This window comes from Oncorhynchus keta, unplaced genomic scaffold (genome assembly GCF_023373465.1).
Source record: "Oncorhynchus keta strain PuntledgeMale-10-30-2019 unplaced genomic scaffold, Oket_V2 Un_scaffold_17573_pilon_pilon, whole genome shotgun sequence".
NCBI classification, from domain to species: Eukaryota; Metazoa; Chordata; class Actinopteri; order Salmoniformes; family Salmonidae; genus Oncorhynchus; species Oncorhynchus keta.
Genome location: NW_026290825.1, coordinates 633,762 through 652,729, shown reverse-complemented (window position 1 = coordinate 652,729; position 18,968 = coordinate 633,762). Strand labels below are relative to the sequence as shown.

The following is an 18,968-nucleotide window of genomic DNA, read 5'->3' as shown; positions in this document are numbered from 1 at the left end:
GAACATTGAGAGGCCCATTGACAGCTGTATGAATGGAGGTTAGGTAGGGCTACCACTCATTGTGGTCATAGAGAAAAGAAAGGACTCTGTTTTCATAGTGCTGCTCACAACCTATTTATGTCAAAGGTTGCTGAAGTGAATAATGCACATCTCAAATACTTTCTAATTACAGATTGTTTCATGGAAAAAGGACTAAATCACATTCTTTGTTGAACATTCTGATTGCTGCTGGGACAATCCTGAGAAACGAATACAGATGTTTTATTTATTTTTTATTTATTTCACCTTTATTTAACCAGGTAGGCTAGTTGAGAAAACCTTTATTTAACCAGGTAGGCAAGTTGAGAACACCTTTATTTAACCAGGTAGGCTAGTTGAGAACACCTTTATTTAACCAGGTAGGCTAGTTGAGAACACCTTTATTTAACCAGGTAGGCCAGTTGAGAACACCTTTATTTAACCAGGTAGGCTAGTTGAGAACACCTTTATTTAACCAGGTAGGCTAGTTGAGAACACCTTTATTTAACCAGGTAGGCTAGTTGAGAACACCTTTATTTAACCAGGTAGGCCAGTTGAGAACACCTTTATTTAACCAGGTAGGCTAGTTGAGAACACCTTTATTTAACCAGGTAGGCTAGTTGAGAACACCTTTATTTAACCAGGTAGGCTAGTTGAGAACACCTTTATTTAACCAGGTAGGCCAGTTGAGAACACCTTTATTTAACCAGGTAGGCCAGTTGAGAACACCTTTATTTAACCAGGTAGGCTAGTTGAGAACACCTTTATTTAACCAGGTAGGCTAGTTGAGAACACCTTTATTTAACCAGGTAGGCTAGTTGAGAACACCTTTATTTAACCAGGTAGGCTAGTTGAGAACACCTTTATTTAACCAGGTAGGCTAGTTGAGAACACCTTTATTTAACCAGGTAGGCTAGTTGAGAACACCATTATTTAACCAGGTAGGCTAGTTGAGAACACCTTTATTTAACCAGGTAGGCTAGTTGAGAACACCTTTATTTAACCAGGTAGGCCAGTTGAGAACAAGGTCTCATTTACAACTGCGACCTGGCCAAGATAAAGCATAGCAATTCGACCCAATACAACAACACAGAGTTACACATAGGCTTGCCCTTTACAAGTTAGTCAACATGATATCATACAGGTCTGAAATAAGAGTTGGGTTGTTATTCATTAGCGCACACTGTAGCAAAACGTTTTGCAACAGATAATCCAAAACTAAGCGTTTCTTACTGGACAAGTTCAGTTATTCCTTCCCTGTTTCAGTCTGTTTTCTTATGTTTGGCGTCTAGTGAATACGAACCTGCGATGGGAGTTGGTGTTGACGAGACAAATCTAGGTGGGGTAATGTGCTACAAGGTACAGGCAGTTCCCTGGGTCTCAGAGAGTGGCCTCAGTGTTCTGCTGTCTGCTCAGCCTCTCTAGGTTCACAGGCCTGCCATTGTGGCTCAGTGTAGTAGTGTGTACACACCCAACCGCCAGAGGCCAACAAAAAACACATGAGCCAAAATAACAAGCACATATCTGTGGTGGCACAGAACTTCAGGCCACGTCCCAAATGCCACCCTACTCCCTATATAGTGCACTACCTTTGACAAGAGCCCCGTGGGGAACAGCGTCCCAAATGCCACCCTACTCCCTATATAGTGCACTACCTTTGACAAGAGCCCCGTGGGGAAGTAGTACCCTAATGCCACCCTACTCCCTATATAGTGCACTACCTTTGACAAGAGCCCCGTGGGGAACTGCGTCCCAAATGCCAACCTACACCCTATATAGTACACTACCTTTGACAAGAGCCCCGTGGGGAAGTACGTCCCAAATGCTACCCTACTCCCCATATAGTGCACTACCTTTGACAAGAGCCCCGTGGGGAAGTAGTACCCTAGAAAGGGAATAGGATGCCATTTGAGACACGGCTTCCCCTTTCAGTGTAAACTGGAACTGAATGGTTACGTGGCTATTTATAACTCTTCAACGTTAGCCTATCCTGCTCATTTGCAAAGCCGGTGAGAGACGTGCCGTGAGGCTGATGAGACGGCGTCATGTAACATTATTTAGTATTACGGAATTATTTCCAGTCGTCAGAGACACATCAACTAAATCTAATCCCAATGTCGATTACTTTACAAAATTCTATAATCATAATCCCATTCATTGACGCAAGTGGATAACTTGACTTTAAATCGTAAAACTTTAATGACTTTAATATTTTTAAGACATTCAGGCTAAATCCAAATGTGTGTTTAAAATGGCCTTTGTCGTTCCATTTGTACTAATTTGAAGTTTATGTAAGGATTAATAACATTTATCGGAGGTTATAAGGCTTCATAACATGCCCTGACATGTTGAGGCTCTGAAAGAACATGTCGTTCTAAAATAACATCTGACTCATTATTTTAGCCCTTCTAGGAAGGAGAGGGGGAGCAGACTGGAAAAGATGCCAACGATACCAGAGAAGACCAAAAACCTTCTGGATACCAGAGAAGACCAAAAACCTTCTGGATACCAGAGAAGACCAAAAACCTTCTGGATACCAGAGAAGACCAAAAACCTTCTGGATACCAGAGAAGACCAAAAACCTTCTGGATACCAGAGAAGACCAAAAACCTTCTGCTACTTCTGGATACCAGAGAAGACCAAAAACCTTCTGGATACCAGAGAAGACCAAAAACCTTCTGGATACCAGAGAAGACCAAAAACCTTCTGGATACCAGAGAAGACCAAAAACCTTCTGGATACCAGAGAAGACCAAAAACCTTCTGGATACCAGAGAAGACCAAAAACCTTCTGCTACTTCAAGGACAAATACATGTTGATGCACAGGGTTACTACTATCAACAAAACAAAACCATTTCAAATGAATCTTCCACTTTTCATTTTGTCCCTCCGTTAAACACATTTGTGAATGATTTCACTAATCCAAAATCAAGGAGCCATTTCTGACCGGTACACCTTTTCCTTTTTAGAAGTTGTGGTTTGACTTTCGTTAAACCAAGGAAAGTCGTGACGTTTCTCTCGGTCTCAATGACCATTAGTTCCATGTATCTTCTGTTGTTGATTCACTGATATCAGTTTATTCCCTGTTCTAACCAAAGGACTAGCATCATAATGACAGGCATCATAAGCACTAGCATCATGGACGAGCATCATAATGACAGGCATCATAAGCACTAGCATCATAAGGACTAGCATCATAAGGACTAGCATCATAATGACAGGCATCATGGACTAGCATCATAAGGACTAGCATCATAAGGACTAGCATCATAAGGACTAGCATCATAAGGACAGGCATCATAAGGACAGGCATCGTGGACTAGCATCATAAGCACTATGATGATGAAGTGTGAAATGCCAGGACATGTCTCAGCATCCGACCAGACCAGGGGCAGAGTAGGACTGCTGATCTAGGATCAGGTCCCCCATGTCCATGTTATCTTATTCATTGTGATCTAAAAGGCTAAACTAATCCTAGATCAGCACTCCTACGCTTGATAGATGGCCCTAGAGCAGAGCTGGTTGACAGAATAACAGAACATAACACAAACACACTTTTGTCTCTGGCAGAGGGAGGCAATGATTTCGCAGTCAGCAAGCAGCCATGTGAAGAGTCACAATGCCCCCTGTCTCAATGAGCGAGAGCCATGTCAAGGGATTGACCCATATTGGAGTGGTGATACAGAAAACACTGTTGTATTCCTCTCTCAGGGGATAATGATGATGAATACACTTATAAAGCTTGAAACATGTCTATTATATGAATTCAATGTGATTGATTTATTCTTCACACTTGACTGTGTGACTTGAATGACGACCAATGTAATTTCCCCTCTGGTGATTGTATCAATGATTAGGCATTAAGAATGCATTGATGAATCAATCCAGCCAAATCAGGTGTTGGCTGAGCTCGTTGATAGTTCCCATGTTTCTTTCCACTATAAAACTATGAACATTCCCCACATGCAGTTAGTCTATTTTCTTCTTCTTCTTCTAGTAAAAACAGACATATTTTTCTTCTTCTTCTTGTGATTGATTCGTCAACCTGATTCATCTTCAGTGCTCGTGCCTTACTTTGGACCCGCCACGAGGGGCGACAAAATTAACGTTCGTTTTCCTCGCTAACTTTTACAAGCAAGTTATTGGATTGTGAAAGTAACGTAAGTGAAGCCAATAATGTGCTCTAAATCTATTTAAAATCTGCTATGAAAGTTTAAATGGCAAGCTATTGTGTGTATAATAACTTTAACTGTGTGTTATTTTTGACATGTAATTTGTACAACCACTTTATTTTATAGCTAAAGTTTGAATAGCATTAGCCACATGCTACAAGGCCTCTCATCCTCGTGTTTTCCTGATGGCCAAGACGGAAAACCACTAGTAAGGAGTTCACGTTGAATAGCTCGACGTCGACACATAGTAGCGAAATTGTTGTGGTAGCTAGTATTACAATGACTAAACATGTAATGAAATGTTAACCTAGCAAGAGTGTCGTCAAAAAAACGTTTGTTTTTCTATGTGGTGGTGTCGTAGTTACCCATCTAAATACAAAATCAAAATACACATGAAGATGCATCAAAAAAGTGCTGCCTGGTCAGCGACTTGCCAGACAACGTCCGGACTATAGTAGTTACTCGTTCAACAGTTTTATTTTTGGCGTAACGTTAGTGGTTAAATCACACCTGTATTGTAAATACCACACATTTGAATATAGCTACGTTTGACTGTAACGTTGACGTTATTAATAAGTTATCAGATATACTAACTTGCACACTGGTCTACTTTTACTGGCTTGCAGAGTCCCACAACTGGGTCGTGGGTCTTTTCCAAGCTGTTTGTCTTCATTGTGTTTTGACAGATTGATAGGAAACTATCCCATTTTGGTAGAAATCAAAAGGATGAGGATTGAAGTGTAGGTTACGTTACTTTTCGCAGGTCAGTTTCTTTCATGCGATTGAATAACATTGGTGGATATCTGCAACAGAGAAACTAAACTCAACATGACCAAATGTTAGATCAGATAAAACCATGTTATCAGTGAGTCCAGATGTCAAACCCCTCTTAATGTTAGTGACTAATCGTTACTTTGGCTTTAATCCCATCCTTTGTCATTTCATATCCATGGTGGTAACGTTAATATCCAGTGGCAACCAGCTTTCATGTCCAATATTTCACCTGTCAACTTGCATGGCTCTTCCCTTTGTTTGGAAAAGCAATAGCTAAGGGAGTCAGTTAAGACGAGACACCCTTCCTCCAACCCTGCCCATGTCAGTCAAACAGCTGATTATTACACAATGCAGGGCTGTAGTAAACTGGGACATGCCCGGGCATATCCAACTCTAGCGGCCAGCTCAGCACTAAGGGTGGAGGTGGATGCACAGACGCAGGGTGGCCGCTAGGTGTGCTCGTCATATGTTAAAACATGTTACGTGAGGTTAGTAATCTAGTTTCAACCATACGGCGACTGCGCCCAATAGCATCCTGGCGTTAACAGCCGGAGCAGTGCTAGTCCTGACATGTCTCTGTGCCTATTTAAATCCGGGGGAGACGGGGAAGTGGTTCCTAACGCTACCAGCCGAGCTGAAGCACTTTATGTACAGAATATGAAGGGTGTATTATAGAGGGGGTGTATCAAGAACATCTCATTAGTACATTTATTTATTTAGGTAAACTTGTTTTCCAAAGCTTTACCTTGGCATTGTATGTAATTGTATACTTTTATAAGGTGTTGCATGTTCACTTGGAAATGTAAATGTATTTTACCTCCTACTCTTCGACAGGTGAGAGACAGAATGGCAGAGAATTGTGAGAGAATGTCAGAATGGCAGAGAAGTAGTTCCCAAATAAATACGTTGGACAATGAGAAGCTTGTAAGTATCAATTTAAATCTCTGTCTCTCTGTCACACTGTTTAAGTCAGTCATTTGTTTACAGTTAAATAGAATGTAAAATAATGTTTTATGTGCTATATTTCCACAGGTACGACCTAAAGAGAAACTGTGTGTGTTATTGCAGCAGGCAGGTGCAGACAAAGACGTTTTCACCATGAAAGAGGTAAGAAATGACCTGACAGCTGGCTGTCTTGTTTCCTTATATCCTGCTGATATCAAACCACTAGTCTTTGGCTTAACTTTAGTTCATCAAGATATTGTTCCAGGAAGCAGACAGAGAAAACCTTTTTAAGATCCTCAATAGACATTATCTCACAGACTTTTCAGTTTCTGTAATTATTTTCTAGTCTCACATTTTTTTTTTTTAATTTTTTTAAATTGAAATATTTTATGTTTTGAATTTCCAATTGCAGTATATCTTAGGGTTTACTCCTAGAATAGTGGATATTAGTTTCTTAGGGGGAAACTCACTCTTAATTTGTCGTTAGCAGCCAAACTACTGGTATATAGATTGTGTAGGTGTTTCTGGATTATTCTCTACATTGCTAGATTTACACTAGTTTCACTATTGATTGTCACTTTCATAAACTAAGCACTGCACACGGTAGATGCTGTCACATACTAGAATGGCTTTTGACTTGGTTCTATTGTTTTCCCATTGATATGCTGTTTTACCTACTTTAGTTGATTGAACTGATTGTAGTGTCTACTAGGCTAGAATACAAATGCACTGTCATTTTAAGAGCTATGATTGGCTAGCAGGCAGGCCACCTTGGTTTGAGGACACGTCACACAGCTTTGATGAGACGTGTGTCCGAGAGGGGGGTCTGTCTGTGTGAGAGTGAGTCATAGAGAGAGACTGGTGATTATCTTAGTTAGAATGTTAGAACTGGTGATTATCTTAGTTAGAATGTTAGAATGTTCAGTCGCCTCTTGACTTCTACTCTGACTCACTGGGGTTCTAACGGACCTCTGGAATGTCTAACTAGTCTGGGACTCCGTGTTTGGCTCCTTCCTCTCTGTTGTTCATCAGGGAGACAGAGTTATCTCAGAGAGAGGGAGGGAGGCGGTCCTCTGATGCTTTAGTTTATAGAGTGTATGGGAGTTCTGAGCCTTTTACTGGTCCACATTGATTGCTGGAAAATGTGTTTACAGTCTGTGTAATCTGCTATTATGATAAGGAACTGATGCCTTCATGCCAGTGATCAGTCTATCACAATAGCCTCCTGTCAGCTAGAGAAGAATATTGGGTGGAGTCATATACTTCTACCCAGTGCAGTGATCATGTGTCTATCAGTTGCCTGTCTAAATTGTGACCCAGAATACTCTGGATCAGTATGGGATGAGGTGTATCAACTAGACTGAGACAGGACAGTCTGGATCAGTATGGGATGAGGTGTATCAACTAGACTGAGACAGGACTGTCTGGATCAGTATATGAAGGGAGGGTATCAACTAGACTGAGACAGGACTGTCTGGATCAGTATGGGATGAGGTGTATCAACTAGACTGAGACAGGACTGTCTGGATCAGTATATGGAGGAGGTGTATCAACTAGACTGAGACAGGACAGTCTGGATCAGTATATGGAGGGAGGGTATCAACTAGACTGAGACAGGACTGTCTGGATCAGTATATGGAGGAGGGTATAAACTAGACTGAGACAGGACTGTCTGGATCAGTATATGGAGGGTATCAACTAGACTGAGACAGGACTGTCTGGATCAGTATATGAAGGGAGGGTATCAACTAGACTGAAACAGGACTGTCTGGATCAGTATATGGAGGGAGGGTATCAACTAGACTGAGACAGGACTGTCTGGATCAGTATATGAGGAGGGTATCAACTAGACTGAGACAGGACTGTCTGGATCAGTATATGAAGGGTGGGGTATCAACTAGACTGAGACTAGGACTGTCTGGATCAGTATATGAAGGAGGGTATCAACTAGACTGAGACAGGACTGTCTGGATCAGTATATGGAGGGAGGATCCCTGAGACAGGACTGTCTGGATCAGTATATGAAGGGAGGGTATCAACTAGACTGAGACAGGACTGTCTGGATCAGTATATGGAGGGAGGGTATCAACTAGACTGAGACAGGACTGTCTGGATCAGTATATGGAGGGAGGGTATCAACTAGACTGAGACAGGACTGTCTGGATCAGTATATGGAGGGAGGGTATCAACTAGACTGAGACAGGACTGTCTGGATCAGTATATGAAGGGAGGGTATCAACTAGACTGAGACAGGACTGTCTGGATCAGTATATGGAGGGAGGGTATCAACTAGACTGAGACAGGACTGTCTGGATCAGTATATGGAGGGAGGGTATCAACTAGACTGAGACAGGACTGTCTGGATCAGTATATGAAGGGAGGGTATCAACTAGACTGAGACAGGACTGTCTGGATCAGTATATGAAGGAGGGTATCAACTAGACTGAGACAGGACAGTCTGGATCAGTATGGGATGAGGTGTATCCTAGACTGAAACAGGACTGTCTGGATCAGTATATGGAGGGAGGGTATCAACCTGAGACAGGACAGTCTGGATCAGTATGGGATCTTGAGGTGTATCAACTAGACTGAAACAGGACTGTCTGGATCAGTATATGGAGGAGGGTATCAACTAGACTGAGACAGGACAGTCTGGATCAGTATGGGATGAGGTGTATCAACTAGACTGAAACAGGACTGTCTGGATCAGTATATGGAGGGAGGGTATCCTAGACTGAAACAGGACTGTCTGGATCAGTATATGGAGGGTATAAACTAGACTGAGACAGGACAGTCTGGATCAGTATATGGAGGGTATCAACTAGACTGAGACAGGACTGTCTGGATCAGTATATGAAGGGAGGGTATCAACTAGACTGAAACAGGACTGTCTGGATCAGTATATGGAGGGAGGGTATCAACTAGACTGAGACAGGACAGTCTGGATCAGTATAAGGAGGGTATAAACTAGACTGAGACATTCCCAGGCTTCTCCTCTTGACCCCTGCCTGTACCCGCTGTTACTCTCTCTCCTCTTGACCCCTGCCTGTATCCCTGTTACTCTCTCTCTCCTCTTGACCCCTGCCTGTATCCCCTGTTACTCTCTCTCCTCTTGACCCCTGCCTGTATCCCCTGTTACTCTCTCTCCCTCTTGACCCCTGCCTGTATCCCCTGTTACTCTCTCTCTCCTCTTGACCCCTGCCTGTATCCCCTGTTACTCTCTCTCCTCTTGACCCCTGCCTGTATCCCCTGTTACTCTCTCTCCTCTTGACCCCTGCCTGTATCCCCTGTTACTCTCTCTCTCCTCTTGACCCCTGCCTGTATCCCCTGTTACTCTCTCTCTCCTTGACCCCTGCCTGTATCCCCTGTTACTCTCTCTCCTCTTGACCCCTGCCTGTATCCCCTGTTACTCTCTCTCTCCTCTTGACCCCTGCCTGTATCCCCTGTTACTCTCTCTCTCCTCTTGACCCCTGCCTGTATCCCTGTTACTCTCTCTCCTCTTGACCCCTGCCTGTATCCCCTGTTACTCTCTCTCTCCTCTTGACCCCTGCCTGTATCCCCTGTTACTCTCTCTCTCCTCTTGACCCCTGCCTGTATCCCCTGTTACTCTCTCTCTCCTCTTGACCCCTGCCTGTATCCCCTGTTACTCTCTCTCCTCTTGACCCCTGCCTGTATCCCCTGTTACTCTCTCTCTCCTCTTGACCCCTGCCTGTATCCCCTGTTACTCTCTCTCTCCTCTTGACCCCTGCCTGTATCCCCTGTTACTCTCTCTCTCCTCTTGACCCCTGCCTGTATCCCCTGTTACTCTCTCTCTCCTCTTGACCCCTGCCTGTATCCCCTGTTACTCTCTCTCTCTCTTGACCCCTGCCTGTATCCCCTGTTACTCTCTCTCCTCTTGACCCCTGCCTGTATCCCCTGTTACTCTCTCTCCTCTTGACCCCTGCCTGTATCACCTGTTACTCTCTCTCCTCTTGACCCCTGCCTGTACCCCCTGTTACTCTCTCTCTCCTCTTGACCCCTGCCTGTATCCCCCTGTTACTCACTCTCTCCTCTTGACCCCTGCCTGTATCACCTGTTACTCTCTCTCCTCTTGACCCCTGCCTGTATCCCCTGTTACTCTCTCTCTCTCTTGACCCCTGCCTGTATCCCCTGTTACTCTCTCTCTCCTTGACCCCTGCCTGTATCCCCTGTTACTCTCTCTCTCCTCTTGACCCCTGCCTGTATCACCTGTTACTCTCTCTCTCCTCTTGACCCCTCCCTGTACCCCCTGTTACTCTCTCTCTCCTCTTGACCCCTGCCTGTATCCCCTGTTACTCTCTCTCTCCTCTTGACCCCTGCCTGTATCACCTGTTACTCTCTCTCTCCTCTTGACCCCTGCCTGTATAACCTGTTACTCTCTCTCTCCTCTTGACCCCTGCCTGTATCACCTGTTACTCTCTCTCTCCTTGACCCCTGCCTGTATCCCGTTACTCTCTCTCTCCTCTTGACCCTGCCTGTATCCCCTGTTACTCTCTCTCTCCTCTTGACCCCTACCTGTACCCCCTGTTACTCTCTCTCTCCTCTTGACCCCTGCCTGTATCCCGTTTATCTCTCTCTCGTGAGTGTTAAGCTGTGGTGTTGACCTCTGACCCCTGTGTTGTCTTATTTGTCAGGTGATATTCTACCTGGGCCAGTACATCATGAAGAAACAGCTTTATGACATGAAGCAGCAACACATAGTGCACTGTGCTGACGACCCCCTGGGGGCTGTACTGGGAGTGGACAGCTTCTCTGTTAAAGAACCACGGTGAGGACACACACTGTGGACATCTTCTCCATCAAATACAGACTCTGACCTCTAATACAGACTCTGGTCCTCTAATACATCTCCTCTAACCTCTAATACAGACTCTGGCCTCTAATACAGACTCTGTTCTCTAATACAGACTCTGTTCTCTAATACAGACTCTGGCCTCTAATACAGACTCTGGTCCTCTAATATAGCTCCTCTAACCTCTAATACAGACTCAAACCTCTAATACAGACTCTGGTCCTCTAATACAGCTCCTATCACCTCTAATACAGACTCTGGCCTCTAATACATACTCTGGGCTCTAACCTCTAATACAGACTCTGGCTTCTAATACAGATTTTGGTCCTCTAATATAGCTCCTCTAATCTCTAATACAGACTCTGGTCCTCTAATACAGACTCTAACCTCTAATACAGACTCTGGTCCTCTAATACAGACTATGGTCCTCTAATACAGACTATGGTCCTCTAATACAGACTATGGTCCTCTAATACAGACTCTGGGCTCTAATCTCTAATACAGACTCTGGATTCTAATACATACTCTGGGCTCTAACCTCTAATACAGACTCTGGCTTCTAATACAGATTTTGGTCCTCTAATATAGCTCCTCTAATCTATAATACAGACTCTGGTCCTCTAATACAGCTCCTCTAATCTCTAATACAGACTCTGGCCTCTAATACAGACTCTGACCTCTAATACAGACTCTGGTCTTCTAATATAGCTCCTATAACCTCTACAGACTATGGTCCTCTAATACAGACTATGGTCCTCTAATACAGACTATGGTCCTCTAATACAGACTATGGTCCTCTAATACAGACTATGGTCCTCTAATACAGACTATGGTCCTCTAATACAGACTATGGCCTCGAATATAGACTCTGGGCTCTAATACAGACTCTGGGCTCTAATCTCTAATACAGACTCTGGCCTCTAATACAGACTCTGGTCCTCTAATACAGACTCTGGGCTCTAACCTCTAATACAGACTCTGGCCTCTAATACAGACTCTGGCCTCTAATACAGACTCTGGCCTCTAATACAGACTCTGGCCTCTAATACAGACTCTGGCCTCTAATACAGACTCTGGCTCTAACCTCTAATACAGACTCTGGTCCTCTAATACAGCTCCTCTAACCTCTAATACAGACTCTGGCCTCTAATACAGACTCTGGTCCTCTAATACAGACTCTGGGCTCTAACCTCTAATACAGACTCTGGCTTCTAATACAGATTTTGGTCCTCTAATATAGCTCCTCTAATCTCTAATACAGACTCTGGTCCTCTAATACAGCTCCTCTAATCTCTAATACAGACTGGTCCTCTAATACAGACTATGGTCCTCTAATACAGACTATGGTCCTCTAATACAGACCCGGGCCTCTAATACAGACTCTGGGCTCTAATCTCTAATACAGACTCTGGCTTCTAATACAGACTCTGGGCTCTAACCTCTAATACAGACTCTGGCCTCTAATACGGACTCTGGCCTCTAATACGGACTCTGGCCTCTAATACAGACCCTGGGCTCTAATACAGACCCTGGGCTCTAATACAGACCCGGGCCTCTAATACAGACTCTGGAATCTAATCTCTAATACAGACTCTGGCTTCTAATACAGACTCTGGGCTCTAACCTCTAATACAGACTCTGGTCCTCTAATACAGCTCCTCTAACCTCTAATACAGACTCTGGTCTTCTAATATAGCTCCTCTAACCTCTACAAACTATGGTCCTCTAATACAGACTCTGGACTCTAATACAGACTCTGGACCTCTAATACAGACTCTGGCCTCTAATACAGACTCTGGCATCTAACCTCTAATACAGACTCTAACCTCTAATACAGACCCTGGCCTCTAATACAGACCCTGGCCTCTAATACAGACCCGGGCCTCTAATACAGACTCTGGAATCTAATCTCTAATACAGACTCTGGCTTCTAATACAGACTCTGGGCTCTAACCTCTAATACAGACTCTGGCCTCTAATACAGGCTCCGGCCTCTAATACAGACTCTGGCTTCTAATACAGATTTTGGTCCTCTAATATAGCTCCTCTAATCTCTAATACAGACTCTGGTCCTCTAATACAGACTCTCACCTCTAATACAGACTCTGGTCTTCTAATATAGCTCCTCTAACCTCTACAAACTATGGTCCTCTAATACAGACTCTGGCCTCGAATACAGACTCTGGCCTCGAATACAGACTCTGGCCTCGAATACAGACTCTGGCCTCGAATACAGACTCTGGCCTCTAATACAGACTCTGGCTTCTAATACAGACTCTGGGCTCTAACCTCTAATACAGACTCTGGCCTCTAATACAGGCTCCGGCCTCTAATACAGACTCTGGCTTCTAATACAGATTTTGGTCCTCTAATATAGCTCCTCTAATCTCTAATACAGACTCTGGTCCTCTAATACAGACTCTCGCCTCTAATACAGACTCTGACCTCTAATACAGACTCTTTTCTCTAACCTCTAATACAGACTCTGGTCCTCTAATACAGCTCCTCTAACCTCTAATACAGACTCTGATCTCTAATAGGCACTTGTCATCTCCCGTCTGGATTACTGCAACTCGCTGTTGGCTGGGCTCCCTGCCTGTGCCATTAAACCCCTACAACTCTCTGCAGCCCTAATACAGTTCTCTCACGTCACCCCGCTCTCCGCCTCTCCACTGGCTTCAGTTGAAGCTCACATCCGCTACAAGACCAGGTGCTTGCCTGGAGCTGTGAGGGGAACGGCACCTCAGACTCCAGGCTCTGATCTAGGCCCTACAGTGAACAATGGCACTGCGTTCTCCACCTCTGGCCTGCTCTGTACAGTTCCCGCTAGCCCACAAAACTGTTCGCTGCTCTGGCTCTAAATGGTGGAACACACTCCCTCACGACGCCAGGACAGCGAGTCAATCACCACCTTCCGGAGACAATGAAACCCCACTCTTTGCTTTAAGGAATACCTAGGATAGGATAAAGTAATCCTTCTCACCCCCCTTAAAAGACTTAGATGCACTATTGTAAAGTGGCTGTTCCACTGGATGTCACAGACTCTGGATAAGAGCGTCTGCTAATGCAGAATGTAAATGTCTCAGACTCTGGACTTCTAATATAGCTCCTCTAACCTCTACAAACTATGGTCCTCTAATACAGACTCTGGCCTCTAATGCAGACTCTGGCCTCTAATGCAGACTCTGGCCTCTAATACAGACTCTGGCCTCTAACCTCTAATACAGACTCGAACTTCTAATACAGACTCTGGACTCTAACCTCTAATACAGACTCTGACCTCTAATACAGACTCTGGTCTTCTAATATAGCTCCTCTAACCTCTACAGACTCTGGTCCTCTAATACAGACTCTGGTCCTCTAATACAGACTCTGGCCTCTAATACAGACTCTGGCCTCTAATACAGACTCTGGCCTCTAATACAGACTCTGGCCTCCAATGCAGCTCCTCTAACCTCTAATACAGCCACTGAATATGCTGTCACCAGTTGCATGTGTTGGCTCAGATGTGTACTGATGATTAAAAAAATAAGTTACTGATGAGCAGCCTTCTGTTTGCTAAACAAATCAGAGATGTCTGATAGTGAAACCGTTTCACTATGCTAACGTTAGCCTTGTGTGTTTGTTGTTCTTTCAGAGTTCTCTTCGCTATGATCACACAAAATCTCCTAGCAGTGAAAAATCAAGGTACTTTTTAGCTTTTCTTTCATCACTTCTATTGTCCTGTAGTTTCTAGTTGATATACATCTCTCTTTTGAGAAGAAAAAAAAACATTTGTACACTAGGCAGTTCAATGTTGCGTTATGTATTGGGCTGATAAGACAAGTGAGGAAGTAGTCTATTCTGATTTTTAAAATGTAGATGTTTCATTTTTTTCCTTTTTAGAATCCCAATCTGTCTTCACGGAACCCAGGGGCCAGAGTGAACCGGATAGAGGGCCTAAGGTAAGAAGACCACATAGAAAGAGCATCTATTCATTGTATTTCTATGGTCGACACATTCAACTAAATGAAGAGGGGGGGGGGCATGTGATTGGTTGAAACATTCCAGTTGGGGGGGGCAGCTGTTTTACAAGCTAGAGCACTCAGCTTTGCTATTTTGTAATTCTTTAGTCGTAATTATAAAAAAAAATATTAAAAAAATTCCCATGAATTGTTTCCGGCTGTCATTTATTACAACCGACAACACCTTTTGAACATCAGTTCCAACTTCAACCCATCTGCCCTGGGCTCTTTCTGTAAATCCAACCCATCTGCCCTGGGCTCTTTCTGTAAATCCAACCCATCTGCCCTGGGCTCTTTCTGTAAATCCAACCCATCTGCCCTGGGCTCTTTCTGTAAATCCAACCCATCTGCCCTGGGCTCTTTCTGTAAATCCAACCCATCTGCCCTGGGCTCTTTCTGTAAATCCAACCCATCTGCCCTGGGCTCTTTCTGTAAATCCAACCCATCTTACCTGGCTGCTCTTTGTAGAGAACCCATCTGGGTTGGGCTCTTTCTGTAAATCAACCCATCTGTGTTTAACCAGGGCTGGGATCATCTTTCTTTCTGTAGCCAACCTAGTGTTTAACCAGGGCTGAGATCATCTTTTTTGTAGCCACTAGTGTTTAACCAGGGCTGGGATCATCTTTTGTAGCCACTAGTGTTTAACCAGGGCTGGGATCATCTTTTGTAGCCACTAGTGTTTAACCAGGGCTGGGATCATCTTTTGTAGCCACTAGTGTTTAACCAGGGCTGGGATCATCTTTTGTAGCCACTAGTGTTTAACCAGGGCTGGGATCATCTTTTGTAGCCACTAGTGTTTAACCAGGGCTGGGATCATCTTTTGTAGCCACTAGTGTTTAACCAGGGCTGGGATCATCTTTTTGCCATAGTGACTAACCAGGGGCTGGGATCATCTTTTGTGAGCCACTAGTGTTTAACCAGGTGAGATGTTTAACCAGGGCTGGGCATCTTTTGTAGCCACTTTGTGTTTAACCAGGGATGGGATCATCTTTTGTAGCCACTAGTGTTTAGACCAGGGCTGGGATCATCTTTTGTAGCCACTAGTGTTTAACCAGGTACTGGGATCATCTTTTGGTAGCCACTAGTGTTTAACCAGGGCTGGGATCATCTTTTGTAGCCACTTGTGAGATAACCAGGGCTGGGATACTGTCTGATTTGTAGATGACAGTTTGGTACTGTCTGATACTGTGAGATGACATTTTGGTACTGTCTGATACTGTGTGAGATGACCGCTTGGTACTGTCTGATACTTTGAGATGACTATTGGTACTGTCTGGCTTGGAGATGACTTTGGGACTCTGATACTTGTGAGATGACAGTTTGGGACTGTCTGATACTTGTGAGATGACAGTTTGGGACTGTCTGATACTTGTGAGATGACAGTTTGGGACTGTCTGATACTTGTGAGATGACAGTTTGGTACTGTCTGATACTTGTGAGATGACAGTTTGGTACTGTCTGATACTTGTGAGATGACAGTTTGGTACTGTCTGATACTTGTGAGATGACAGTTTGGTACTGTCTGATACTTGTGAGATGACAGTTTGGTACTGTCTGATACTTGTGAGATGACAGTTTGGTACTGGCTGATACTTGTGAGATGACAGTTTGGTACTGGCTGATACTTGTGAGATGACAGTTTGGTACTGTCTGATACTTGTGAGATGACAGTTTGGTACTGTCTGATACTTGTGAGATGACAGTTTGGTACTGTCTGATACTTGTGAGATGACAGTTTGGTACTGTCTGATACTTGTGAGATGAATGTTTGGTACTGTCTGATACTTGTGAGATGACTGTTTGGGACTGTCTGATACTTGTGAGATGACAGTTTGGTACTGTCTGATACTTGTGAGATGACAGTTTGGTTCTGGCTGATACTTGTGAGATCTGTTTGCGGTGGAACACGTGAAAATTGCATGTACTTTCAGAGTAGTTTGTCGAGCTCGTCATAGGTGGGCTGGTAGCTACTGGTCGCTGGCTATCGACCTATTGGAGAGCACTGCCCTAGACCCACTCCAAACTGCACACCGCCCCAACCGATGTTCCCTCTGGGTTTTTTTTATCACTGAGCAAATCTCAGGTCTGATGAGCACAAACTTGAACGTTGTGACAATCCTGTTCCTACTGGAGAACTTATTTGTATTTCTTTTAATCTTTTTAATGAATTTATCTTATTAACACTTTGTTAGGTAGCTATCAAGTAAATGCAATGACGCTTACTGTAAACATTGAGGCATGCACCCGCTTTAAGTTACAGTTTTAACAGTGGCCAAGTAGGCTACTGTGTCTGTTTTGATCCTAATGTAGGACGTACCAGAGTGGCCTACCATCAAAAACAATGGAGAAAATGAATCCCATAACATTTTAATATGGAAATAGCTGTTATACCTTTCAGCGGACAGTAGCAGCCAATGTTGTAGTGTTCAACGTAGACCGACATTTCATGAGACTTTTGAAGAGGAAAAAAAACCATTCAGGGCTTGACCTTTAAACCTGTTTATCCACTTGTTCTTCAGGCAAGAAGGTGACTGAATATTGTGTTTGATGCAAGAAACCACTTTACAAAATAAAATGCATTATCCCATACCATTACTACAAATAATCAGATAAATTATACTAGTAGCTTATTGGCTACTTAGCTTATTCAAACCTGTCTCAAAATACAATACTGCCCCTTTAAGACAAAAAAACAAACAGATTTTTACCTGACTGGCTTTTTAAAATATGTCTAGAAATGTACATGTTTTGTGCTCTTGTAGGAAGCAATCAATCACCTATTGCTGACTACAAATTATCTATAACTGGGCTAATAACTCACTAACGAGAAAATAATATGAACAAATGTGCACACTTCGCTCTCGCTTTGATCTCAAAACAAGCGCATCTACTCACGACCGCTCATGCTGTAAACACAGTCCAGTTCATCTACTCACGACCGCTCATGCTGTAAACACAGTCCAGTGAATGGCACAGATCCATATATGGCAATGGTCTATTTGCATATAGGCCTACTGTAGCTCTGATTGGTTAGGCCTACTGCAGCTCTGATTGGTTATGGCTCACCGGCCTGAGTCGTGCCTGTCAATGCAACTAGAATCCTACTCATTCTGACCACGTTCTAATTTTCCACTTCTCTTTGGCAGTTGTAAATAAACAGATAGGAATGATTAGTAGCATTTTTTTTAAAATGTAGACTATTTAACAAAAGTAATTGCGAGCACTTTAAGATGTTGTTTTGATGGTATTTCATGGGAAAATATTTAGGCCGATGTGGAGTCTGCTTAACGGACGTTTCTCATGTCTTTCAATTGTGTATTTCACCACTGCTTTCCCGTAGTTAAACCACGTGAGAGAGCAGCCGAAGGCTTCTGGAAACCTTGGTTTTACAACCCGTCTCAAAAATAGTTGTGTAGCGGTGGGCCACCGTTACTAAATGGATATAGGGGGAAACACTTCTCCATCACACTCCATTTTAAAAGAGTTACAAACAGACTTGTAAATCAAATCCAATTTGATTGGTCACATACACGTGTTTAGCAGATGTTATTGCGAGTGTAGCGAAAATGCTTTGTGATCAAACTAATTGCCTGGCTCTGGGTCACAGACATAAACATTCTCGACCTCAAGTTGAAACAACTTTAGTTTTGTTGCAGAGGGATGTTTATACTGGCACGTGTTCCAAAGCTTCTGATGCGGTTTTCTCCTGTGATGTCGTTTTAAGTGGTAGCTGTGCCCGAGTTAGTTTTATAGACAGACCTCCTCAGTGTCCTGGTTCACTGGTTGATTTCTCAAACGGTTCCTTCTGTTTAATCTGTTTACAGGAGACGGACTCAGACTGTCATTCATCATCTACCTCAGAACGCAGGAGGAGAAGGAGGAGTAGTGACCCTGGTGAGTGTCTGTCTGTCTCTCTGCCTGCCTGCCTCTCTGTCTGTCTGCCTGCCCCTCTGTCTGTCTGCCTTCCTCTCTGTCTGTTGTTGTAGTACTCCAGCAGTGTGTACATAAACCTACACCTACTAACTACACCAGTCCTGCTCATGTGGATCTGTGCTGTACCTTTTCTCCTGGATGAAAAACTGTCATGTCGGGCCTCATGGCTTCATGTGTTACCCTGTCAAGTCTGTTGGGGAAAGCAAAGACTGAGTTCTGGAATGCATAGAAGCATAGAACCCCAGTCCCTTCTAATGGTTCCGTAGGAACACTCTGGTCTGGAGGCTGTGGAGAATGTTTTTAGATGACTTC

General features: G+C 43.7%; 1 protein-coding gene and 2 long non-coding RNA genes across 7 annotated transcripts in view; 1 reads left to right on the top strand and 2 right to left on the bottom strand.

Moving 5' to 3' along the window:
- Positions 1 to 315: 315 nt before the first annotated feature.
- LOC127927772 (uncharacterized) lies at positions 316 to 3,265 on the bottom strand. Of its 2 annotated transcripts, XR_008129014.1 has the most exons (3): positions 2,666 to 3,265; positions 1,740 to 2,628; positions 316 to 1,673 (listed from the first exon to the last, which is right to left on the bottom strand). It is a non-coding gene; the product is annotated as an uncharacterized LOC127927772 (long non-coding RNA). The 2 variants fall into 2 exon arrangements; XR_008129013.1 differs by having other exon boundaries at positions 316 to 2,628.
- Positions 3,266 to 4,028: 763 nt separating this feature from the next.
- Positions 4,029 to 18,968, top strand: part of mdm2 (MDM2 proto-oncogene) — a 32,518-nt gene continuing 17,578 nt past the window's right edge. Inside the window, exons 1-7 of one of the 3 annotated variants that reach the window (XM_052514447.1) lie at positions 4,029 to 4,178; positions 5,799 to 5,888; positions 5,997 to 6,071; positions 10,562 to 10,695; positions 14,357 to 14,406; positions 14,605 to 14,663; positions 18,548 to 18,617. In XM_052514447.1, the coding sequence (XP_052370407.1) occupies positions 5,811 to 5,888; positions 5,997 to 6,071; positions 10,562 to 10,695; positions 14,357 to 14,406; positions 14,605 to 14,663; positions 18,548 to 18,617 (466 nt within the window). In that variant the 5' untranslated portion in view covers positions 4,029 to 4,178; positions 5,799 to 5,810. Of the gene's footprint in view, positions 4,179 to 4,267; positions 4,399 to 5,535; positions 5,685 to 5,798; positions 5,889 to 5,996; positions 6,072 to 10,561; positions 10,696 to 14,356; positions 14,407 to 14,604; positions 14,664 to 18,547; positions 18,618 to 18,968 lie in introns of those variants that run through there. The other 2 variants (XM_052514446.1, XM_052514448.1) reach the window with 2 other exon arrangements.
- LOC127927782 (uncharacterized) lies at positions 12,497 to 14,294 on the bottom strand. 2 transcript variants are annotated; one of them, XR_008129049.1, is made up of 3 exons: positions 14,000 to 14,294; positions 13,191 to 13,231; positions 12,497 to 12,771 (listed from the first exon to the last, which is right to left on the bottom strand). It is a non-coding gene; the product is annotated as an uncharacterized LOC127927782 (long non-coding RNA). The 2 variants fall into 2 exon arrangements; XR_008129050.1 differs by lacking the exon at positions 12,497 to 12,771 and adding an exon at positions 12,818 to 13,106.